Here is a 26,160-nt window from a genome sequence, read left to right as displayed (position 1 = left end):
GGCTGCTGATTAATAATTGAGGTGTTGACAGTAGCTTTGCTTAATGAGCTAATTGGAGGGGACAAACCAGAGGTTAACTGGTCTAAAATAAGACAGTTAAATTAGTCTCATGTGTCGTCTGTGACCTTCCACAAAATATCCATGAACATACAAGTGAGAAAATCCAAACAAGTTTATTTACAAACACAATACAGTACAAAGAATGATTCAGAGTCAGTAAAGAAGCACTGTGTTATATATTACCTCCATTCAGTACACAGACCAGTTCCCTTCAGTTTCCGCTCTGGATTCACTCGTGTCTGTACAACAATTTAGTGGTCGAGCCAAAAGATTTTTGGTGTTTGTATTTTCTAAACACATATCTGTTGTGCATAAAGACACAAAGAGTCTGTGTAAACGATGGAAGAAAGAGCACGTTTAAATATTATGAGTTATTCAAACACTGAGGGAATAATGAGCAGTCGAGCATGAAAAGAGGAAGGACAAAAAAAACTGCAGTGTGCAAAATGAACAGTAAAAACTAGCGCAGCTTTCTGGTGCTTAATGCAAACTGAATTTAACAGTAGGCTACAAATGGGAAGGTGAAATAATAGAGAAGTATTGAAAGTGTCGTAGCACTTCAGAAAAGGGCAGCAACCATCTTCATTCTTTCATAATGATTCATGCTTCTACTATTATACAATTCAATTCAACAAAACTGTTCATTTTCCTGTGAAACAGTCCGTGCATGTATCTCCAAACGCACTGTGAACTTCAGTAGAGGCTTAAGTGTAAACATAGTTCAGTGATCATTGAAGCAGGCACACATAAAGCCAAGTATAGAGTAAAGTCATGCAGAGCATTACATGATTATGAATGAACTTTACAGTGAGTAAGACTTCACTAATTCCAGTAGAGTACAAGCTGAGAACCGCACATGTATTTCTATACCTTAGAGAGTCTTTAAAGTTCTTTTGATTCAAGAGACAAACTAAGATTTAGTGTTATATTAATGTATATATGTATGTAGATAAGCAAAACACATGGGTGCATTGCATATCATGTAGAGGGGGGTTGTATCTCATAAGGCAGCATGGTTTAAGACATGAATGACAGCGAGAGGCTGGGTCGCTAAACAGTGCTATGTGTTGCTTTACAAATTGGACTGTCTTGAAAGTTTTGCAGAGTGTATTTGTCACATTTTTTTTCTGGCTTTTATCCAAAATCTCGTTTCTTCTCGCACACAATTTCTCACCAGAAATATCAGAGGAGATTTTTAAATGGGGGGAAACGGGCCTCTGAAAACAGGCCATTTCAATAGTGTCTTAAAATATTCACCCAGTGACACTGGTGAATAGGAAATAGATTACAAAAGTAGACAATTAGATGTTACAATTTCATCTTTTTTTTGTCTTTTTTTTCCAAATATTAGCTTAATATCAAGGTTTTGTTTTACACAAACATTAAAAGCTGCCACACCCACAGAGTGTCCGAGATAAAGAGAGAAGGGTTAATGAGGGGGCGCAAACACACCCAGTGCGGCCCGTTTCAGCGTAAATATCTGTGCAACGTTGAGTAGAAAACAACACCTCTGTACAGCAGAGCCACTAGAAAACTTCACAGAAACGACATCACTATGAAGACCACTTTTCACATTAAAAACAAGCATCCCGTGGTGAGAGAGTCGGTGATAACCAAAGTGGTTTGATTGGCTAAATTTACAACTTAAGGTTCACATCAAAAAGGGAAGTTATGTTGGCCATTAAAGCCAGCATCCTTCAATGTGCGACTGACTTAGTGAGAACAAGGAAGTGTACGCTCTGAAGGACAACTCTCTTTTTCAATAGGGAAAAAATAAAGAACTGTATGGTTGGCTGAAAACTTAATTTTTAAATGTAAAAAATAAAAGTTAAAATTGGGAGATCACGTGCATTGCCCGGTGTGGACGTGAATGATCCCACGAGTATGCATGTGAATGAAGTTGAAAATTTCGTGGGGCATCGCATGGAAGCCCGGCCGTGGTTTGACATTATCGTAGTAATGGTGGGTGATGAAGATACCAGAGGGGTTCATGGGAAACGCCCAGAAGCCGTAGAGATGGACTTCCTCGCACATTTCTAAAGCGGCGGTCACAAGCATCAGGCCGCTGCTGAGCCGTTTGGCCCGGACGCCCTGCACCGCCCAGAAACGCTGCACGTTGAGCAGGTACTGCGGGTGGAAGAAGAACACGCCTCTCTGGGAGTCGAAGTCGTCCAGCATGTACTTGACTCTGAACGACACATCGGTGTTGCGGGTGTTGTAGAAGGCTGGAAGCACCACTGAGGAGTTCTCGTAATTCTGGAGGACTTCGTAAAACGGCCGTCGCCACTTCTCCAGTTTCTGAAACCTGCACAGGAAGTAAAGCGAGAGATGACGAAAGCAAAAAGAGAAGAAGACTAGAGACGGATTGAGAGAGAGAGATAGCTGGATGGGATTTTTACTCATTTTTTTTACTCATATTTACAATACCTCTCTGTAATAATGCTCGGGTTTATTGTCACCAGATCTGTTTTGGTGCCAACATCAGCCGTGTACTTCTCATTAATGGGTGGTATGTTGCACCTGCGAAAAAAGAAATCCATTTTTAAAGCAGTTCAAATGTATACGATTTGACTTGACATAGTTCAAACTTCAAACGCTGGAGATATTATTTAGGGCTGCACAATTATATATAAACATATATATTTATATAATAAAATAACTGTGAATAGGAAATAAGCTTTTACAATAAACCAAACTTAAATAGCTGTTTGCTTAAACCCTCCCCTCAGCAGCAATTGTAAAATCATGGCTTAGCAACCCCAACAAGGAAGGCAGGCCTGTCAAGCTTTTCTCCACGTTAATCTATTTTGTCATTTTTATTTAGCATTCCAAAAACCAGGAATTGATAAAGACAGTCAGTTTGTCTGCCCTAACAGGCATTAGCATGTCTAGCTAACAAGCATACTGCTAGGTATGGGTTATTGTTTACTTGTGTTGTTTTGCAGTCGTTTTATTGAGGGTAACATCCACCATTTTAACCATGCTAACAGACATTAGCATGCCTAGCTAACTAGCTTACTACTGAATATAGGTTCTTGTTTACTTGTGTTGTTTTGCAGTCGTTTTATTGAGGGTAATATCCACCATTTTAACCATGCTAACAGACATTAGCTTGCCTAGCTAACTAGCTTACTACTGGATTTACGTTCTCGTTTATCTGGGTTGTTTTGCAGTCGTTTTATTGAGGGTAATATTCACGATTTTAAGCACGCTAACAGACACTAGCATGCCTAGCTAACTAGCTTACTACTGGATTTATGTTCTTGTGTATCTGGGTTGTTTTGCAGTCGTTTTACTGAGGGTAATGTCCTCCATTGTGAGTAATTGGCTGAGAAGTAGTTCAAAGGAGGGGAAAACAGTGGGTTTATGTGTACAAGTTGCTACATTACGGGCTGAGACGACGGAAGGAGACACAGGTCATGTTATTTGACGGTTACAGTACAGTTAGCTAACGAAGTACAGGTTTAGACAACCAGTGTTTTAGCCACCTTGTTTTTGTTTTAACGGCGACATCTCACCTGGGGTTAGCTGTTACAACGGCAATGGAATAAATCTTGGCTCTGCTCTTCCTCAATCTGCCTAGCTAACCGTCAAGGCTACAATTCTATAACAAGGTGCCAAGATCAAGGAACATCACAACTAATTTTTGTGTTATGATTTAGTTATGATGTTTTTAATGTTACAGGTTACATTTTAAAAAATAAAAGCAGATATTTCATATGATTTTTCTGCTCAGAGAAGAATGTGTTGCTAAGGTTTAGAAGCAACCTATTCAGTGCAATACTGGGCGATGGCTGATTTTCTAGGCCAGTGTAGGGATGCATTTTTGTATTGTGTTTGCATATAAATATTTAATGTGAGCCTCTTTCTTCCAAGTGCGATAGAACAAATTTAGAACTCCCAAAATAAATATACAGCCATGATTGTGCAGCCCTCACACAACAAACACTGATGGATTAAACCCAGCGTACCTAAAAACAAAATCAGCTGAGTCGATTTCCTTTCCACATTTGCTGTTCTTGATGATGCCGCCATTTCCAATCACAGCACATTTCTTGTACTGCGATTTGGAATATGGCATATCCTGGATAAAATAAGCACATATCGTTAATATACCAGTAGCATTAGACCAATATGGTTGGCTTAGAAAACACTCATAAATACTCGAAGAACTCACATCAGGAAACATCTTGAAGACCTCAGTTGTGATAGGTAGGATACCACTGGTGTCCACCTCGTACCTCAGCTTGGTCCCTGCAGGAGTGTTCCTCTTGGTGGTGAACAGAAAGGAAGGAGCATTACAGCAACGAGACAGAGACATCCTTTAGGGGGGGACACCGAGGAGAAGATAAAGTTAGTATATTTGCAAAAGACTTCACATCAGAATCAAGACCAAAACTAGCTTAACCCTTAGTGTTGACATTGGCTTTACACCCCTCATTCACAGATATAGAGAATAAATCTCTGGAGTCTCTGAATCTCCAGAAAGAAATAATGTCTCATTTCCTGAAGGAGACTTTGGAAAAATACAACTTTCAGGCAAGTATTGTAAGATGAGGAGGAGGAAAGTGGTATAATAATATTACATATATTTCTTTCACGGTCATGTATGAGATCAAAGTCATATTCAGGTGTACATTTCGTCTAACGAGACCATGTTTTGCTTACTTGAAGTTGCTGGTCTCCTCCTTGTTCTGCTCCCACCTACACACCTGCAAGTTTCGCCACCTCTCAAACAGCTCTGAGGTTTTCACCCTGGCAGACAGGCAGAGAGACTTGTGGAATAAGGGAGGATACCCATGGCCATGTATTTTCCGATTAAAGTTTCTACAAGGGTAGTAAATTGAAGAAACAGCGTAAAAACGACTCAAAAAGACAAACAGGGGGTCAGAATATTGCAGTGATTACTACTCTGTGACGGCTCTACTGGTGCCGCTGGATCTAGACTGTGTAATGCAAAGACAGAGGCCTCATCGAGCAGGGCCGTAAATAGCCGTCCTTGAACTGACATCTCCTCTGAGATGATTGGAAGATGTGATTTGCTCTGGGAGTCAGGGTGGCACCATTACATTGACTGTCAGGCAGAGTGACAGCAGCTGCTCTCTGCCTCAGACACAGAGGCTCTCGGCTCTTCATCGAGCGCGCAGAAAGCGCTGGATGATACTTTGGCGGCCTGAGGGACATGCACAAAAGGTCACTGGACAATGTTCACATTCATACAACAAAAAATGTGCTCCGAAATTTGCCATTGGCACAACTGGCTCATTGAGGAGTCCCATGAATCTGGAGATTGATCTACTGCATCATGTGGAAATTCTTTATTTATAGTGCGCTGCAGTTAAACTGCGATGAAAGAAGAGAGTACTGTACAGGCGATAAAATGGATGTCGTTTTTGACTGGAGCCTTGTTCTCGCCTTCAATTTACTTCCGTTGCAAGTTTTTGGCTTGTTGTAAGTCTCCACCACATAATCACTTAATGATTAATATAAAAACTAAGTGAAACAACTTGTGCGCTCAAAGGCCACAAAATAAATTCATGCTCGCATCATCCACTGAAATAAATCTCAATTTAGCTCAGAAGCTCTTTGTGTTTAGGCATGTCACGTAACTCCTCTGTGTAAAATAGATTATGATACAAATGTTAATATAATGTAGAGCAGAATGTCAGCTGTCATTTGCATATATGCAACACTGTTATATGCATCTACTGCAGATTATATATTGACAGTACACTTTTTGTGGATTGTATTTAGCTAGTAGCCTGGCACATTACATTTAAGCTCAGTTGGTCATTAAATTCCATTTCGTGGATTGCTATGAAATTTGGTCTAAACATTCACATTGCCGAGTGAGCACCAACCGGGATTTCAACGTTAAAATTTGGTTGAAGACAGGGTGAAATCAGGTATGAACATCTAACACCTAATTTCAACCTTGTTTCAACCGGCCAAAATACGGTTACGACATCAACGAGTCAGAAACACATTTTTGTTTTATGATTTCGTAATTTGTTCATTTTAGTGTTTAAAGGGAGATGGAAGTGATGATTTTAGCGGCATTTCTCCCAAATCATTTTCCAGCAGTGGGTGAAATCCCATCTACACAAAGACGTTATTTAATTAATTAATACGGCGCTTTGTGTGTGAAATTAACAAGAAGATTCAAAGACATCATAAAGGAAGCAAGAAGAAGCAGAAGAAGAAAAAAGCAGACTGCGCATTTCCAGGTACTTAGGCTGCGCAGCTCTGACTATGACGGCAGAAGACAGATGAATACCTGATGGAAACATGTTTCACAAGAGCACTGAGTAGCTGACGGGGTTAAGTGCTTGGCTTGTCGTGAGATTGAATCCAGATCAACCCATTTTGCAAAAAAAAATTGGTTGGAGCCTGTGATGCCGTGCTCACTGATATAATCATTTTAGCCGCTATGAGACTTGAAAATTGTCGTTAATATGTGCGATGAATCTTAGTCATAGTCGACTTTTAAACGGAAAATGCTCACTGGGTAGTGGTTTAAGGTGAAATGTCTCAACAACTTTCATTCATGGTCCAACTTTGGTGACTTTTCATGGACTCAGACTTCGTGCTTTGTGCTAATTAGCATCATTTAAAAATGCTAACACGTTAAACCAAAGTTGAGAACATGGTAAACACGACACCTGCTAACCGTCAGCATGTTAGGACTCTCATTGTGAGCAAGCTAACGTTAGCATGAAGCTCAAGGCAATGCCATGCCTACATACAGCCTTACAGAGGTGCTAGCATGACTGTAGATTGTGAGCCTTGCTATAATCCTTCTTCTTGTCGCTTTCGGACGTTTGAGGACAATCCTTCACACTCATTATGATCTAACAAGCTAAAATGTAATAAAGTGTCGGCGTATTTGTGGTTAAACTTTATTTGGGAACCAAAGTAGGCTGTATTTACACCTACCTGACAGCCGCTTGAGATTCACCTTCGGGGGAAAATGTGTTATTCATAATAAGGTTTTCCGCAACAAGGATTAGCTAGGTCACTACAAACACTCACATTGTCAAGACTTTGACGTCCATGATCTCCTGTCTGAGCTCCCTGCATGCTGTGGAGTTGTATTCAAAGGAGCCATCATAGTTTTCAAGATACCTGGAGAGACAGACACAGTCATCCTCGGCCTACACCGCCGCACGCACAAGAGAATCAACAGCATTCACAAGACACACTAGAGATAAAAAAAAAATGCAGTATTTACAACAGTGTGTGAAGAATATTATCTTATATTTACTCTTAAATGTCTATGGTGTGACTTCATGACATACTAAAGTATCAGTAAAGCATTGTGGGATGACAGATGACGGAAGTGATGGGCTGGTTAAAGGCGTCACAAAGAGGTTAGTAACACACGGTTTAGTGGACACTTGCACCAGATTCTGTTACATCTTAGTCTAAACCAATGTGATACACTAACAGAGGAATTAATATTTTATTTATTTAACAGGTTATGATGACTATTCACTGTTATACTGGGACTGAAATGTGTGCTGTTTCTTTAAGGGGCAATGCTGTTCCAGTGCGTTGCTTAAAATGGTTGTAGCGTATGAGTACCTGTGCTTCTGTGTGCAGCAGTACAATATATTTACATAATTAACTGCATTAAAGAAATACATCTGACTCAGTATCTTGATAGTTTGATCCATCGTGCGCACAAACACATACACAGATGTTCATGCAAACAGGTAACCATAACATGGAGGCAATAACAATATAACATTTAGGATTTATTATTTTAACAATCTAATTTAATATGCTCACGATACATTTCTGAAATGGCAACATTAACCAAAAGCACACAAAAATAATGCCTTCATTATGGTCGTGTGACTGTGTTTTAGTGGGTTTAACAAATTCTGCAGAGCACGTTTTTAAGGTTTCGTGTTTGTTGTTGAATTCATGTCAAGGTGTCCGTAAGTTGCCATTTTTCTATGCACTCATGATGCCTCGTTTCTTGCAGCACAACATTATATCTGCATGCAATAAGCGTGCAACCTGGATTAAATGTGTATGTGGGTTTATGTTTATGTTTTGGGATGGGGCGGGGGCGGTTTAGGATGGAGGTTTATATGTTAAGGTTTTGATATATATTTTGGAGAAATACAGAAGTTTGGAGTTTCTGTCTGCTTTCTAGAGGATTAGGTCTGTTATGATCACCTTTTGTTAGCCAATGTTAGCTAGCTTTAGATAGATGTTGTCCGGCTATGACAGTGTTCTCTGACTTTATATCTCTTCTAATTGTGCCCCTGTTAGACTAAAATTAGAGTAAATAAACGTGATGTCTTTAAAGCAGCTTACTCAAGAGAATAATTTGCATTATTTTGTAATTGTAATACCACTTGTGGCCACAGGGGCCGCTGTTCAGCAAAGGTTACATATGGGTGGTCTCGCTTAGTTGTGGTGCTCATTATTTTTATTTTAACGGATGCTGCAGAACAAAACATTTCTTAGACCTTCCTCAAATTCAGAGTCCAATTACCATTTTATCATTTCATTATCAGAAGCGAGGAGATTTTGTAAATTGAATATGATGTATTTCTGTTTTTTAAATTCCATATAAGCAATGACTAAAGATCTATAGCTTGAAAAGCCTTTAAAATTCTACAAACACTAGTTAGTTTAATGTTGTTTAACTCTGAGCACGAGGCTCTGAAATGTGAGAAAAGTACATAACGTTATTGAACAATTTCAAATGATTTTGTCTTACAATCAATAGTCCCGCGCCCAGAGGGGTTCTCTCTTTAGCTCCGATCTATAACTCTGCTTTTGGGTTTGGGCAGACGGCTGACAGCTTACAGGGTCAACTCTGTGCTGCATTGAAATACTTTATATGAATAAATAAAGCCGATTCTTACGCTTCCGTTTGACTTTTATTAAAATCAGCTGTATATACGGTAATAATACTTTCAGAATAAGAGCCTTCTGAGGTACATCTATGTCTAAATCTATGTTAAATCTAATGCTTTTAGGAAGGTAGGGGGATCTAATGCAGTCACTGTAATGTGCATTTGACAGGTGTCATCAGGTGTTTTCTATGATGTATGATAAATATTGCGACATACATTATTACCTGTGGCTGTGGAGGTAAATGAGGCGAGTTAAAACTAAATGATAAGGATAAAAAAGGAACACAACGAGCAATACGATGGAGGGATGCATAAAAGTAACAAGATGCTGGGATGAAATCGTACAAATAAGGAACGATGAAACTGGTTGTCTACATCCACCTGATGATGCAGTGTATTTCTGAGGTTTATTATAGTAAATCTGTTGCTTCAAACAGGGATATTCATGCTGGTTTTAGCTAAGATGATGAAACCTTTGCAAGTGTTCTCTGTTCAGTTTGAAAACCAAGACAAGTAAATCAGTCAAAGAGATGAATTTCATCTCGTTTAGGGCGTGTTAAAGTACAAAAACCAATCCAGAAAGAGAGACTAATGAGGATTTGTAGCTTTAGGGGGGGATTGTGGCACGTTCTTGTCTTAAAGTAAAGTAGAAAGGGGGTAAATCCAGGTCGCAGAGAGAGACAATGCAGATGTGAGAAGGGGAGATAGGGGGGAGCAGAGAGAAGTGTCCACACTATGTACATGGCATACACACAGAGCTGTGCAGAACACATGAGACACAGGTTGAGGAGGACAAGGCATTTGGAAAATGGGTGCTGGATGGGACACAGAGGTACGAGGAGAAGCCGGTACATCAGCAGGAGGCCGTGGTGTCTATACCAGCTTCTGGAGGGGGGAGGAGGGGGATGTCAGGGGTCTGGTGGGGGTCGAGGTGAACGGGATCAGACAACATGCAAGAGCAAAATCTGAAGTGCAACCACCACTGAAAAAACATGAGAGTTTATACCTTTAAAAACTAATGAAAAACAAAGAGGCATTCCTGGGTTTCTGTGAAAAGTACTTTTAGAAAATGCCTTCAAACTGGCCTACCTTGTAGAGCGTTTTTTTTTCTTCTTAATATCGGCTACGCAGGGTGTGACTATTACGGAGATCTGTGAATCTGGCTGAAAATTCTGACGGAAACATCTGTCAACATGCAGACAGGTTAAGTTAGATTTAAATGTGCGATGGAGTCAGTCCTGTGACATTAGCAACCCTGCTATCTTCCTTTAAAAAATCCTTGCATAACAAGTAGAGTACATAAGTGTTGCAGCTTGTGTTCTCAGAGGAAACTGGTGGGTACAATCAGCGGCCCAGTCCACGCATGCAGGGCTGGGTCGTCACTAAGATGAAATTTATTTTGCCTTTCATTCTATCTTTCTTTGTTTCTCTCTCTCACACTCTCTTGTCTCAGAGGTGTTATGCAGCAAAGGTACCTTTTCCTTCCATTTCTGGCCGGCTTCACAGCTCCGTCATCCGAGAAATTAACGGGGCCGGTCCAATTTCCTGTCTCGTCCCCTTTGAGTCGGCTAAACTGTTGCGCACTAGTAAGAAAATGAGTCAGTTTATTTGGGATTTATTGTCCTTATTGTGCAAATGTCAAACACACATACAAGCAGACGGCATGTACTCACCAGTCGCACATTCACACACATGCACACACAGTAAGGCGGACCAGCTTTTTGGCTCAAGAAAAACAGTCAAGGATGGCACCACACATGGTAGGAATGGGTTTCCTGTTGATGACATCATGGTTTGAATGGGTCGTTTATGCTCTTTCTGGGCCGATGCCACTATCCTGGGTGTGATTCAAACACTCGCGTTGCAATATTGGCCTGCAGGAGTGTGAGACTTGTAGTTTGATATATTAAAGTCTCAGCGATTTAATGGGAGGAACAGTCGATGCCAATGTTGCTGCAAATGTCAAGTTAATTCTGAGGAAGAGATGCCAACTGATTTGCCAAATGTTGAGAGTATAAAAAGGCCAACTAAGACCTTATTCTCAGCCAGATGGTACTGTTAACACATAATTATTAGTTTACTGGCCACGTTAAGAGCTTCTGTATTTTGGAGCTTTGTGCAGTAGAAGAAAATAACGTGTCTGTTTCAGGATGTCTGGGGTCACCAAAAACATCATAGTGAATTCATCAGAGGAGGCGTTTGGGTGCAGGTGGTTCATACGTCTTACCTCACGAGGATGATCTTAAACAAACCCTCTAATTTAAAAGAGTCTTTTTACAGTGATACTCAATATTTTTTTGGTTGTAGAACGTGGAAAAAATTTACTTAATATCAACGCCTCAAATACATCCAATTGTGAATGAATGCATTTTGCTTGGAATGTCCCACGTATTTGAAGGAGGGTGGTTATACGCACATCACGTCGGCGCAGGGAAAACAGAAGACAAGCCGGCACACTCACTCAATGCCACATAAAGTGTGATTGTTTAACTTTTTGTGGCACTGAGCGGCGGCGTGGGCTCGTCTTCTTTTCCTATATTCTAAGTTGTTGTCAACAAATCTTATGAAAAGCTAACACTAGCTCTTTTTACATTGGAAAAAGCTGTGACGAAACACCGCCTTTACGCCGCCTTTGCCATTTTATATTGGACCAAGCAACACCGGCGTACAGCAGTCCAAAGGTGTGTTTGTTTGTTATTTCAGCAGATGATCCATACAGAAAAGAACGATGAGGACACAGCAGCTAAAGATTACTTTTGATCATGGCTTCTCATTCAAACAGTGTGACTGCAGCCAGTTGATGATCGCTCCTTTTTGTCAGAAGAAACGTCAAACGTACAAACGTAAAACAGCCCTTTTTCTGTGAGCGAGCACAGAGCCTGAAGCAGAAAGCCTGAGTTAAAACCGTTTATAACCACCTTCGTGATACCCGTTATCTCCAACTGGTTTACCCAGTTACACTGATATTTGCTTGTATTTTAACAGACGGATTAGACGCACAGTCAAGGAAAATATATTTTAATGTCCAACAGCCCAGCAAACATTTTTGTCCCGTCTCGTCTCGTTAACGAAAACAAAACAATACGTATCATCAGAGTTTTTATCATCAACGATCTATTTTTATCTCCCACCGTTTACACTGACACCGTTTCGTCTCTGTTACTACCTCCGATGCCGGCTCAGAGGCAGAACGACTTCGCCCCACCATTACCCCTCTTTGCGTTTTACGTAGACGACGAAACGAAACAGGGACGTAATAATCCGGCCTTGAACTGGCAGCGTAAAAGGGGCTAATGACGAACTTTGTCTCTTAATTCTAAGGCCACTGATCTTTACGTAAAACTTATATCTAACAGCAGTTGTCTTCAATTTTAAATTTTTCTCAAAACAGGAATAAATTGTGTCTTTATTGGGACTATTTTCAGCCACAGATTTCGTGCAATGGCTAGTACCGAAAGCACATGGACTGTGTACATAGGGCTTGAGTCTAAATAGACGACATCACCTTAATGATAGACAACGTGGGTCTTCTGTATTTTTGCAAATCTTTAGGACAACAATGGATGTCAACAGAAGAGAGGAATTCACCGTATCAGGCGTTGGATACATCTGAATTCAATAATCGTTGTTTTGGGTCTTTTCATTGGATTTCCTGACCAATATAAATATATAGAATAACACCAGTCTAATCCTTTAAGACTTTTAAAGGCTTTTTGCACTCCTTTCATTTGAATACCAAACGTTGGACAGGCTTTCATCTTACTGATTATTATGCAAGTGTTCGTGGGTGACTCATTTCTCTGAGTGCTCCGTGGGTGTTGAGCTAAATTCAGCCGGCAAACTGAGCCCAAAGAGCCTTTCTGGGTGCATTATGTGCTCGAGCATTCATCATCAGGGGACTCGTGTCAATACTGATCTGCAGGCACATTTGGCTGCTCTGAGTGCTACTTCAACATCTCCATAACACTCTGCAAGAACAGAACAGCCTCTTAAATCAGAGATGTAAGAGGACAGCTGCTGTTTTTTATATAAGAGTTAATCAAACCTGCATAATGTTAATCAGGACGGCAACAATAGGCCCATAAAAGCTTGATTTCCATTTAAGACGCTGTGGTCGATCAATGTCACAGAGAGATTTTACAGTAGCGATATTTTCCAATGCCGCGGCGACCAATAAAACCAAAATCGATCTCATGCGACTACTTCTGACTCCGGCGTCTTCAATCCGAGGAGCCATTCGTCTCCATAAACTGAATTATCAGACAGTAATCGGAGCATTAGTTCAGACAAACACAAGCACAAAGTTACGCTGCAGCTCTAATGTGCTCTCGTTCTGCCCTTGAGCGTCGTTAATGGGTCTCTGAAGCAGGAAGGACTTTTATTCTATTTGATTATATGAGTTTAGTTGGAAGGGAAGGCCGGGCGCATCGTCTCAGATGTCCATTTAGTACGTCCAGGGATATTTCCTGTAACCACTAAAGCCTCTTTAACATGAGGTGGGTACTTGTGTCTTTACAAAACAAGAACTGTAGCGCTGTTGTTTACGAAAACAAATGTGGACTCCTCTCTGCGTCTTTCTCTCTGCGTTAACTTTCAACTTGGAGTCGCTCCTTTTAAAACTCTGAGTGCTGTTTCTTATAAATGATGCAGCAGCAGTTCTTTGTGCAAGGCTCAATTTATCCACGGAAATAGGGACGGATAGAATGCATCGAGGGGGGCTTTTATAAGTCACATACGCATTTGATGTGTGTCTTAATTTTAAGTTAACTGAATATTAGAGGAGTGGAAATACACTTTAGATAACTGACAAGGCATTTATGTCTTTTTTTTCAGCCTCTAAAAACGTTGAAAATGTTTTGCTTTTTATCTGGTGGTACAATGGTGATTGAGCCTATGGCCCGCTGATGAAAGCCTTTGCATTCGCAGTATTACAGACTGGGTGTCTGTGGCGACTTTCACAGAAAAACAGCGCCCAGTTAGTGACGCGTTTTCCAACCAGCAGTGGTTGGTCTGCCAGAGAGGGTAGGCGGAGCTAAGCGGCTGCTTTTCCGGTCTCTGCAAGTGTTGCGAGTAAACAGTAATCTACTATGGCTGAACAAACAAAGAAAAGATGGATGACTACAGATACAACTTCAAAAATAAGTAAAAATCCAAAGAAAAAGAAACAAACTCAACGCTCAGATGAAGGCAAACAGTCTAAAAAGGAAAGCGACCGTCAGCGAGGAAAATCAAGAGTTACAACCGGAGCCAACCGTGGACGTCACACATGCGACACTGTCTGGATATCTGGGAAGTGCGCTCCCGTAATGACCGTTTATCGCCAAAGAGAACAAAACTGAACTCTTTAATATTATCACTTTAAAGACCGTTCTTTTTAATCTGGATTTAACATTATTTTTTATCCCAGGTGTTGATTTTTGTCGTATTTTACTTGCTTACTTGCTTTTACTGTTTTAATCTTTAATCTCTTGCAAACTTTTAGATATTTTTATTATTTTTGTCCCGTCCATTCATTCCTATGTGAAGTACTTTTGGCTGCAGTATAAAAGAGTGTTATATAAATACAGTTGGGTCGAGTTGAATCCCTCTTTGCTTTTGGACTGTTTGTCAGCCAACCACACAGTTGCTCCAACTAATTTTTGTTCGGTTATTAGCCAACATACTCCCGCTGGGAGCTTTTGGTGCTCCTCTTTCCAGCCCGGAGTATTTTTAGAAATCGCCCTCATCGAGTCAAATAGAGTTGAAAGTTAATAAGTCTTCCCTTTCAGAAGTGTGTCGCTCATTTAATCAGCTTTCCTGCCATTTTAACTTTTACATCCTGCACAATTTCTGGGGGCTGATTCATGTGACAGTGTAATGTGTCGCCACAGAAACTCAACGGCCAGATTGATCAAGTACAACAATGTTCATGGCTGACTTTGATGGCCCTCATTGTGCATTTAGAGGCGAGCACTTTGCCCTTTTTCTCGTCTAGGATACACGTCGGATGAATATAAGCTAGTGAAAGATTGATGCAACATTGAAGCTGTTTTTCCCAACGCTTTCTAAGCACCCAAATGTCTCCTCTGATGCCGTTCTAGCCTTGACGCCTCAGGTAATTTGCAGAGACATGAGGGCCTTATAATAACCCTGCCAGCGTGTTCTCATGCTTGGGTTTCGTGCTGGGACGAGTCTGGGTGTGGTCGAACCCATGTGGACAACGACTTCTGCTTGTTTTTATGCTTGGAGAGACATCATAAGATGACGTCTTCTCTCCCTTTCTGCCTCAAACACACACACGCACGCAAACACTCAGTCTCTCACTCCTCTTCCTCTCCCTCTTTCTCCCCCACTCGCACTGAGGTGTGTGCAGACAGACTGTAGCAAAATGGCTGCCGCTGAGCCCACTGGTTTGTGGCTTGTTCCCCCATCTCTGCCTCCCAGGCTGAGAGCAAAGTGAGGGCACAGGCGAGAAAGGTGCGTGTGTGTCTGTGTCTGAATTCATGCATCTCCGCCGCAGAGGTCAGGATGCCATGAATCCATGTTGAGTTATCAGTCAGACCAGCCCAGCTGGGGTGGCAGGGGGAGGGGTTAGCTGTGGGCAGATTGCAGCACATGTATGTTTTTCCTTTGAAGTGAGCATACATGTGCTGTGTGTAAAAATATCTGGAGGTGGGGGTAAAGTTTTCAGATTGTTCCTTTGGTTTTTGGAGAAAGATTTGAGAGATTCTTTAAACCACCTAAAGATCAAACATCCCGGCTTCTCAGCATCTGCTCGTCTCACGCTGAAATTCCTCTCAGACTGTTAAAGCAAAGGTGCCTGCAGTTTGGATAAATGGGTCTTTAAATGGGTAAAGATGAGAGGATTTCCAACACTTCCATATGAGGGGGAATCAATCTTGTTGCAGAGGTATTATAAAACACGGCTCTGCAGAGGCTGAGTGCACTGAGTGCAGCCCGCTGATATGATTTATTTAACAGGGACCAGAAAGAAATACACATCATCTTTAGCAAGTTCATATCTGTTATCATCATCATCATCGTGAGCTCGGATTGCTTTCAGCTGCATTCTGCTAATGTGATGCCTCTGTAAGATGTAGGCTAGGACCAGTCAAGAAGGCTGAAAATTAAAAATAGGAAAAAGAAAGGGAAAAACCATCCCCATACACAGCTGGAGCACTGTGTATGGTATGAATGTGATGCTTCATTTTCTAAGAAAATAGCAAAAAAATAAATCCAATGGAAACTGTTTCTATGCCACTGGAAAAAACATGGATGGTTAATTGCTTTTGTTCTTTCAGCCATTAAAGCTTGTTTTCCCCCTCATGCACCCCCCAACATCAATCAGTTAACCTGCACTATAATGAACAATTCATCACTTAGAATTTCCCAGCATTCAGGCATTACAATCTGCACATATAACGATTATAAAAGCATGCTTTTTAATGTTATCCTTACAGTGTGTAAATCTGTCACAGGCCTGCGCTCTGATCTCCTTCAGTCAATTAGGACCGCACAGAAAAAAAACAACACTTACCTCTTAATGTAGTTTTTTCCATAGAGAATCTGCTGCAATAGTGTCACGAGTCCAAATGCGCAAATAAATATAAAACAAAGCGATCTGTTGCCGAGTATGTCTTTACCCGACGATGGGTCGGCGTATCCCATTCTTCTTCGCAGCATCCAGGGCTGACGGTGACACCCGGTTAGGTGTCTCTCTCCGCTGCATTCAGGACCAGGAGCGCCGCTGGTTTGTTGTACCCGCTGGACAGCACATTGTCCATCACCTCTCTAGGCTATTTCACCGCTCTCATACCGCAGCATGTTGGATGATACGCATGGCATAATTGTGACCTCAATTACAAACCATGTGTCCAGCTCTGCTAAAATGTTACCTTATCTCTTAATATTTCTGCAAAAATATGAAACGTCCCCTTTGATTTCTACCAACAACCGAGCGCTCGTGTCGACGAGGTGCAATCGCAATGCAGATTTATCCCCAATAACGCGCTCAGAGGGGGGTTTATCCGGAAATATTACCGAATTGTTCCGTAAATCAGATCATGCAAAGGCTAATCGATGTCAAACGCGATTCGATTTTTTTTTAATTAAGCTACCAGGCTGCACGAGCTGCGACAGAGAAAAAGAAAAACACATCCACCATGCTTCATCTCAAATCTGAGCAAAGCTGCGTGACTGAAATGCGGGAGGAGAAGGAGGAGGGTGCGCCTTTTCTCAGCAAGGCAGGCAGGCAGGCGGGCGCGCGCCGCGTTTCATTCAGATGCTTCTTACTCAGCCAAAACCCCAAGGTCATACGCTCCTATACGAGGATGCACACGCGCACTTAAAATAGGCCTATACATTAAAAAAACAACCCAAGTTACCTGACCTTCTTATAGAGGAGAAAAAAATCCACGAGAGTGGCACAAAACTAGATCACATCATGTGAAATTACTGCACTGAGGTTTCCTCAGAGCTGATGCTGCACCAAAACATTTTGCAGGGTGATGTAGCTGTTTTCATGTCTTATTATTTACCTCTATTGTTCATGGTATTTATTAATAGCAATACATGTCACAGTGATACACAAAAGATTTAGGCCTGCTGCATTGCATAATACACAGTGGGGAATTGTCATTGGATTAGCTACAGGGGCTAGATTGTTAATAGCAGGGGCTAACGATTTTTGACACATCAAAGACAACTAATGAATATTACTAGGCCTACAGGAAACACAGATGAACCTATCCTGTGTATTGAGTTGAAATTGAAATGCGTTACTAAATGTACAATGTAAGCACAGTCAATGTCGCATAGATGAATTAACCTATTAATGCATACTAAAAGTAGCTACACAACAACTACAAACAATTGAAATACAAATCAAAGCCACCACCATTAAAGGCATCGGTGGATTTAATCTATAATTTGGCCCGGAGCAAAAACAATAAAATAAAGCAGATTCATCTTACGTCACTATTAAAAACAGCTACACACAACTCCTGCTAGCTAGCAGCTGCCTGCCAGCTGTAGCTAACGTTAGCCCGGCACACACAACACATGAAGTAGCTAACTCTCAGCGTACAACGCTAACTTACGCTTTGAATGCAGCCTGTTCAGACGGTCCTCTTCTTCACCGTCCTCCTCATCGTCCCAATCATCCTCATGTTTGGAATAACAATATCATCCACCATGTTAGCATCCTCAATGATAGAGTTAGCAGTCTGTGTGGTGCCGCTAACTTCATTCAGTTTCCCTTGTTTCTTATCAATAACAAAATTAATGCGGTCCATATTTAGCTTATAGCACACACTTATTTGACCATGCAGTTTGACTGTTGTAGTAACTCCTAGACTAAAAACTGTTCTAGTAACATTTTCCAAATGGTGCTATAAGTGCGGCTCACAGTGATTCATGTTGGGTCTCTCTCTAAATAATGTGGTACGGTCTAGACCTGCTGTTTTTATAAAGTGTCCTGAGATTAGTTGTGATTTGGCGCTATATAAATCAAATTTGATCGATCTAATTACTGTTGCAACGCTAAAAACCCACCAATAGAATTGCACAACAAGCTGCAAAGGTCAAAGGTCATCATCACTTGGGTCACTTATATTAAATTAAATTAAAATTAGGGTTATTATGTTATTTATATAGATAAATATAAACCAGGTAGATAAAGGTAAAAACTGCTACACCCCCCAACCCCCTCCCGCCGCTTTTAATAATACACAACTTCTTTCTGTCTATATCTGAAGTTAACTTCAAACCTCAACAACAACACTGTGCCAAGCTAATTCCTGATGCCAGGACAGCAGCACCTCCTCACTGCCAAACTCCTGACAGAGAACAGAGCTTATAATGCTGATAAATGCAACGGTGCTATTGATTTATGTCCACTTTGACAGCTGTTTGATCCAGTCATCAAAGTCCATCTGGTGCAGACTGGGTTGCTCGAGCAGTGGGCATTAACACCTTCACAAGCAGCAGAGTCGTAGGTGGATGTGGAAGAAGAAATATCGGATGAATAAGTGTTTGGTCATAATGGTGTCAGACTCTTACATACTTGAAATGTGGGAATATATTCATATCCTCCTCTGGTCATCTGTTAGCATGTGTGCAAATCTGTCGCAGATTGTGCAAGAGACACAAACAAGGAAGCAGTGTTAGCATCAGTGAACCATTTATAATAGATAGAATATTCTTTATTTTCATTGTACATGTACAACAAAAGTGAATGCAACCTTTCCCCCTGCAAAGATAAAAAAAGAGCTTATAAAAACAGTCAGACAGAAACAACAAAAGTTAAATTTGAGTTGATAAAATATGTAGTTTTATCTAGGCTGTAAACTCAGAAGGCTGAGCAAAGAAGCCCACCCAGACAACCTTCTTTGGAGCCAGGACCTGAGGCACTGCAACGCCAGATTGGAAATGTATTCCCACCAGCATGGTCTTGGTCTGCCTTAAGGGCTCGTCCCAGTTGGATGGGCACAGAATATCTCCACAATGAAGTGTGCAAGAGAGTTCAAGCACTCCCCTCGAGACAAAGAAGCAGCAGGAGGTCCTAATAAGAGAAAGCCCAGGCACCCTGCGGAGGAAGCTAATTTCTGGCTTGTATCTTCGGTCTTATGCTTAATGTCACTACCCTGAGCTTGTAATCATGGGCTTGGAACATATCCATGCCTGGATTTACCCACCAAGCACGGGATGATAAAAAGAAGAGCTTTTGGGCCCTACTTACCCCTGTTCCTCCCACTCAGTACTGTGAATTTGTATAGTAGTTTTAAAGTCCCAGCAAGTAGGATTCACAAAGGAGACATCACATACAGCATCTCCTGTTTAAAATGGGACCATACAGGTAACATGATGACAACTGAGATTTCTCCATGACAAGTAAGCAGCAAGCCCCTGAAAAAAAGAAATATATATATATATTTGTTTTGTTTTGTTTCTTAATGCTATTCATTGAGGTTGAGTGTAGCAGTGTTTTTTTTCTGCCTCAAAAAATACACTTCTATTTTCTAAAATAAAATAAAACATAATACAATACAACAGACTTTAAATAAGACAGATATTACTATGGAAGACCATCATTAAAATACAGGTATAGGCATTTAAATCAAATTAACGTCTCCTCTACCTATTGGCGTCTCAAATCGATCCACAAGCAAAACTGCTGCATGGGGACGCATTTCGGTGTAACACAGGAAGCAGCACGGATGTAATTTCATGCAGCACACGCCCCGCTTCCGGCCTCTTTTCCCTTAGCCACCGGACGAAAATGGTGAGATGCAATGCTGGGGAACAGAAATCTTATAACATCTGTCTAATCTGCTGTTTATCTGACACAAAGTTTCGGTTTTTCGTTGTCGGATAAACACTGTTACCGTTTGGGTGAAATATTTTTTAGATGAAGCTTCATTTTAATTGAGTTATCGTTAATTCGATTGCATCCATTCGGCGTTTATTTGCTACTGCTAGCATTGAGGTTCAGTGTACTGAATGGGCCTGATTTGACCCAGAGAAGACCAAATTACCTTCGAATATCTAGAACACATGCGGTTATAAACAGAGGCTTTTCACTGTGGAAGTAGTGTTGTTAAGATCTTCATAAAGGTATTGGGTAGTGAATGTGATATCTAGCTTTGCTATAGTGGTTAGCATAACTGGCTAGCCAGTTCATGTAGCTGAATGTGCCTGCTCAAAGAATACAAACTGTCAGCATGTGTGTGTCAAATGCAGATATGTAAACTCCCAATTGATCTAGTCTTTTAATGGCGTTTTATTTACCTTTCAGTTTTGTTAATACATTAGCAGCGCTCAGTAGGATTGCATCCAGCTCATCTATCATGTGTGTTTATTGCTGCTACCTGAGTCTTGTCAATGATGTCTTTTAACACAAATGTCTGAACATATGAATTCCTGTGATTCAATCTTCTGTGCTGAGACAAGACTTCTAGAGTTGTACACCCTGTTAAAGTCTTCTGGAGTTGTTTCTGATCTCTCCCTGATCTTTTACCTCTCAGACGAAGGGAACATCATCTTTCGGTAAGCGCCGGAACAAGACGCACACTCTGTGCCGTCGCTGTGGGTCCAAGGCCTACCATCTGCAGAAGTCCTCCTGCGGCAAGTGTGGCTACCCTGAGAAGCGCAAGAGAAAGTGTAAGTTTAAATACTGTTATTCAGAACATTTCATGTGTTTGCCATTGACTCTAGAATGGCAGCTTAACACACAGGAGAAATAAAGTTTGTGTTGGAGCATGTTTTGATTACATTGTAAAAAAGATACCTGCCTTAAAATGTGTGATATTCAACTTGAGCACATGTAAACAAACTTATTAAGTTTAACAAATGAACCCTCTGGATTTGGCAGGCTCTTGTCATTATATGGATATGCACAATGACAGCCTCGTCAAATTATATATCATTTATAATTTTCATATAGAACAAAAATCTTATAAGCGTTGCCTTATTTTCCAGCCCTGGCATAGAGCACACATGTTTAGTTGTATCACTTCACTATAAACAATACCATCTTAGACCAGGAAAAGTTTGACATTTGTGTAGCAATGTTGCAAATCGCCTTAATGGCCATACTGCTTCGATGTTAATGTTGGTTTATATTCATAGACAACTGGAGCGCTAAGGCCAAGAGGAGGAACACCACTGGCACTGGCCGTCTGAGACACCTGAAGGTCGTCTACCGCAGATTCAGGTAAGAGCTTCTGTTATATATACATTTCAAATAACGTTATCTCTGCATGGATGCTACTTGTGTTTTCTGTCTGTGCCTCAGTTCAGCGTTGTTGGGCTTTTTATTTCTTGAAGGTAAAATGGGTTGTTATTGTGTTATCAGTAACGCCCAGTGGAAGCTAGTATTAGCATATTAGCACTTCCACATGGTAATACAAATTTCATGGATTTGATGTGAAAGTGTTAAAAGATAAATCTCCATAGAAATGCGTTGCTATATTACTTTATGATCTGTGTTGCTATTGTTGACATTGCATCATAAGAAATCGGAGTATACTCAAACACTGGTATAAACAGTGTTGAACAAATGTTTACAGAAAGCACAAAATAACTGTCATCAGAGCTGCTGTGAAATTCTGAATATACTCTTCACTAAAATGTTTTACTGAGAGGATAAACATTAAACTCTAAGCTACATATCTGTGGTTAAGTGGGCTTTCTGTAATGCGAGTCATCCCAACGAGACGCATTTTGGTTTGTAGCTCGCTCTTTTTGCGTTGTAATTTAACAAAGGGTCTTTGTTAACATCGAGTTTAAGAGTTCATATCTTTTACCCAAACACGAGCAGGGACTGTGGTGAACGTTATTAACGGTTCGGTTTTTTATGCTCTAAAACAAACTTTTTGTAAGGGAGTACTAAATCGTTGTTGGCGTCCTGTCTTTGGTCCTGTTAGTAAGACTTGTCGGTGCTGCTTACCAGTGATGTTGAAAAATAAATGTCTGAACAAATGACTTCGGTGTGATATCAGTGTTTACTCTGAGGTAAGCAGCATGGCGAGACAAGACAGGATCAGTGACAGTAAAGTGCATGACCTGGTGTCTCCGCGAGCCAAGACACTGTCTGAGTACTGTAGAGTGCTGCCAGGTGTTTTTAAGTATATTTAAATTCATTGCTTATCAACATGTTTGTAGATGTTTAATGTAGATGTTTAAATATTAGTATTATTACATCTCCGTTGGCATTTCATTCGGCCGTGCTAGTTCCAGGACACTGGTATCAGGTACTTAAGTGGAACTTTGCCATCATTGTTTCTTGTTACAAATAACGAGCCGCGATGTCTGCTTCGAAAAAGTTTAAATCAGTAACACGGAGTTCATCAACTTTTGGCTCTTTTGCATGACTCCTATTTTTCTTCCATTGACTTTTTTTCCTGTGAGGCCATTTTTTGTTTTGCTTTACCAACACAAGTATCCCTAAAGCCCTTCATCAAATGTCTTAATGTTTACTCTTCTGTCTAAATTTATCAAAAGAATAACTGAAAAATGCATCATGGGCTCCCAAACTCTGTATTTTTAGCCAGTTGCCTAACTGGTCTAGTCTGTAACTAGTTGCAGTAGAAGGGAAACTTTGTGGCTTAAAGTTTAGATCTCGTGTATGAAACTTTTGTAGAATAACCAAACAGGTATTTCCTACTTGCATGTATCTTATGATTCAGTGTTTCTGCATCACTCAATCTGTTTTTGTTTACTTCAGGAATGGTTTCCGGGAAGGCACCACCCCCAAACCCAGACGCGCTGCAGTGGCCGCCTCCAGCTCATCCTAAAAGACACATTTTTGGTTAAATAAATGTGATGTTAAAGAGGACTCACCGTCTTGGCTCTTTATATTTGGCAGTAATGTTGGCAGCAGATGAAATATTCACAGGATGTTAAATCTTTATTCGCACTTGGTCAATTTGTGCTAATATCCAGTTAAATCGAGCCTCGGATGTTTTGTCTAAACTACAAACCTGAAATAAATGGTGTTTTCAGAAATGAACTACTGTATTAATGTTTATGGAGGGGTTGTTAAAAATCAGAACTACATTTCCACTGCACCTGCTGCACTAACAATAAATGTGCTACATTATTGAAACAAGATTTGGGGGGGAGAAAATTTAGTTGCTTTCTACCCAATATGATGAACTGTTGGATATTTTGGGGGAAATATTCTTGCCTTCCCCTCTCTTAGGAGTCCTACCACTTCTCTAAACGCATACTATACAAGAGTTCCCACTGTGGATGGGGAAAAGTTGAACTTTAAGTCCTGTACGTCTTCCATAAGAACCGTCTTTTAAAGTACACTTTGAGGTGACAAGACCGTAAAACACATGGTGAATGTGCTGAGAAAGCTGTAAATTACATCTTTTAAACAAGGAGCCTTCAGGTGTGAAATTAAAACGGTTGTCTGATACTGGATCAAGAAATATTTTGACCTAATTGCAAACAGTATATCTCAGATAAATACTGTGTGTGTGTGTGTGTGTATATATATATATATATATATATATATATATATTTAGAATTGATATAAAGCCTTGTTTAATGTCGCAGAATGACATGAAGGTAATGTTTTACAAGATCAGTCACGCACAATTTGGCCAAGCATCTATCCTGATTTCACATTTAAAACAATCTTCCATAAACCTGATAAAAATAAAATTACTAGCAAATGCAGTGTATGTTGACTATAATTATACTGCGTCTTCTGTGCTGGGAAATCCTTTGAAAAAAGAGCACCCCATGAAATACATTTTCCCGTTTTTTTCACACTCATATTTAAAGCCGGATTCTCTCAGTACATTGACAGAACAGCAGGGGGCGATGCTCTGCTACTATTGCTGCAAAATGAGGGGGGGGAACTCGTCTCCAGGGCCAAACGCTTGATTTGGACCCTCCAACACGCTGTTAACATACCGTTACTCTTCAGGGCCTCCGTTGTTTCCAAGCCTCCCTGAACTTTCAGCAGCGCTCCTATGATGAATTGAAATCTGCAGCTTTGATGTTAGGGCTGCAGTTGCCAAACATCCTCTATAGAAAAAAAAAGAAGTAAATATTTAGCAGAGGCTAAACAATAGTGAAATGTTACAGGTGATGACTGGAGAGGGGTCTGTTTACAAATGAGTCAAAAGGTTGAATTTAATGGTTGCAGCTGGGAAAAGTCAGAGGAAATAGCCAGTGAAAGGTGGTGTAATTGCGGGAATTTTCAGGATTAACCACATTTTGTTTATGGGAAGTTAAGCTTTATTCTGCCAGAGGAATTAGGTTGAATTGGGTGAGGGACCTCTGATTCATGAGAAACAGTAATGCGTCATAAAACATCAGAAACTAGATGGATTAGATTTCAACATAAAAGCATGGTAAAGTAATTTCAAGGGTTTTCGTAGAAGCGCCTATGATTCATGGTACCTGTCTGTTCAAAAGTCAACAAGTGTAATCCTCCTATCTGCTGGCGGATCTGGCAGGTCCAACATGATGTGCGGAGGGAGAGTGTGTGGTTTCAATCACAGATAAGCATGCGAGGATTTTACAGCAGCAGTATTTCTCCACATGCTTCTTGGTGCTGCCGCAGGGTTTCTCCTCTGCGCTGCCAGAACTCTCTCCACCACCGTGAAAGAGGTGTGTGGTTTGTTGACTTTCACACGTTCTCTGCCAACTTGACTGCAGCTCATCCGTCTGTTGTTTGGATAAAGGTGGATGCTATTAAGGTTTCCTTGATTTTGATAGATATTCATTAATATATTTGAATATTGATCCGTTACAAAACAAGGCAAAACTATGAAAAAATATTTGCCTGTTTGCCATGTGCCGAGAACTTCATGTAGAAAGTTAATTTTTACAGTAAAATATACAATGTACTAATATCTACATGTTGCAGAAGAAGACTAGCAGTATTTCAAAGCAAAAACCTTCCATGGCCTGTGTTTATAGAAGAAAAATAGCTTTGCTACAGAAGCCAAGAAGCATTTGTGGGGTTTTTTGTTGCCAGAACACGTTTACAAGTTTAGCCTATTACTCTCCTGTCACGAGACTAGGTGCTTTATTACATCGTAAACTTTAAGCCTGCAGTTTTCCATAATTATACTGTAAACTCGAGAGAAGTCATTTTTTCATGATAAATTACCTTGAGAAATCTGTCTCAGGGGGAGCATCATCCAAGCCTGTCTACGTTGTATGAATATTACAGTTTTATTTGAAAGAAAATGTTACATACAAATAAATATGGCATTTTGTACCTAACTTAAGTTTAAGTACTTTTCTTATATTGCCCAGTGAATGTGTACAAAAGCACTGTATAATGTTATTTCTGCATCTGCCAAGTGGGCCACTACAATAAGAGGAGGCATGACATCCACTCCACTACAGGGGAGACTTGATGTTCTCTGCAGTTAGGTGGGAAAAAAATATGTGCCTAATATATCGACACGAAAACGGCAAAAAAGGGTTAGAAAATATCGGCATAACGGATATCGGCATCACTAATGAATATATAACAGAACAAAGAGTAGAGTTAGCATTCTTAGGTTAGCATTTAGCTAAAAGCATAGCCTAACAAAGCTGAAAACATAGCTCTTGTCTCTTACTTTTACTTGAATGAATGGTATGTACAGAATTTATGAATATACCTTATAAGGTTCTAATATTATCGTGCCCTTTCAAAAGAAAACCAAAATAATGACAAATAAAGGAGTGGCGCTACAGTCTCTTTTCCTAGAAGTGTAGCTTTTCCACATAA

General features: G+C 40.4%; 2 protein-coding genes and 2 non-coding genes across 6 annotated transcripts; 3 read left to right on the top strand and 1 right to left on the bottom strand.

Moving 5' to 3' along the window:
• Positions 1-154: 154 nt before the first annotated feature.
• Positions 155-17,096, bottom strand: st8sia5 (ST8 alpha-N-acetyl-neuraminide alpha-2,8-sialyltransferase 5). 3 transcript variants are annotated; one of them, XM_069673056.1, is made up of 9 exons: positions 16,453-17,096; positions 10,412-10,519; positions 10,026-10,121; positions 7,093-7,185; positions 4,729-4,887; positions 4,238-4,382; positions 4,032-4,144; positions 2,488-2,580; positions 155-2,365 (listed from the first exon to the last, which is right to left on the bottom strand). In XM_069673056.1, exons 1-9 carry the CDS (start codon positions 16,596-16,598, stop codon positions 1,903-1,905), a joined length of 1,416 nt encoding a protein of 471 aa, XP_069529157.1. In that variant the 5' UTR covers positions 16,599-17,096; the 3' UTR covers positions 155-1,902. The 3 variants fall into 3 exon arrangements, with proteins under 3 accessions (XP_069529157.1, XP_069529158.1, XP_069529159.1); XM_069673057.1 differs by having other exon boundaries at positions 4,729-4,815; XM_069673058.1 differs by lacking the exon at positions 10,026-10,121 and having other exon boundaries at positions 4,729-4,815.
• Positions 17,097-20,120: 3,024 nt separating this feature from the next.
• On the top strand, positions 20,121-23,424 carry rpl37 (ribosomal protein L37). The gene is made up of 4 exons (XM_069673315.1): positions 20,121-20,196; positions 20,939-21,074; positions 21,543-21,627; positions 23,140-23,424. The coding sequence occupies exons 1-4, from the start codon at positions 20,194-20,196 to the stop codon at positions 23,207-23,209; spliced, it is 294 nt and encodes a 97-aa protein (XP_069529416.1). The 5' UTR covers positions 20,121-20,193; the 3' UTR covers positions 23,210-23,424.
• On the top strand, positions 20,787-20,866 carry LOC138602482 (small nucleolar RNA SNORD72). The gene has a single exon (XR_011309205.1). It is a non-coding gene; the product is annotated as a small nucleolar RNA SNORD72 (small nucleolar RNA).
• LOC138602481 (small nucleolar RNA SNORD72) lies at positions 22,356-22,434 on the top strand. The gene has a single exon (XR_011309204.1). It is a non-coding gene; the product is annotated as a small nucleolar RNA SNORD72 (small nucleolar RNA).
• Positions 23,425-26,160: the final 2,736 nt, after the last annotated feature.

The sequence above is a fragment of the Semicossyphus pulcher genome, unplaced genomic scaffold, assembly GCF_022749685.1.
Source record: "Semicossyphus pulcher isolate SPU_LCO1_2020_fin unplaced genomic scaffold, fSemPul1.0.p SCAF_22, whole genome shotgun sequence".
Taxonomy (NCBI): domain Eukaryota; kingdom Metazoa; phylum Chordata; class Actinopteri; order Labriformes; family Labridae; genus Semicossyphus; species Semicossyphus pulcher.
Note: the sequence above shows the minus strand (reverse complement) of the source record. Positions and strands in the feature narration are given on the sequence as shown.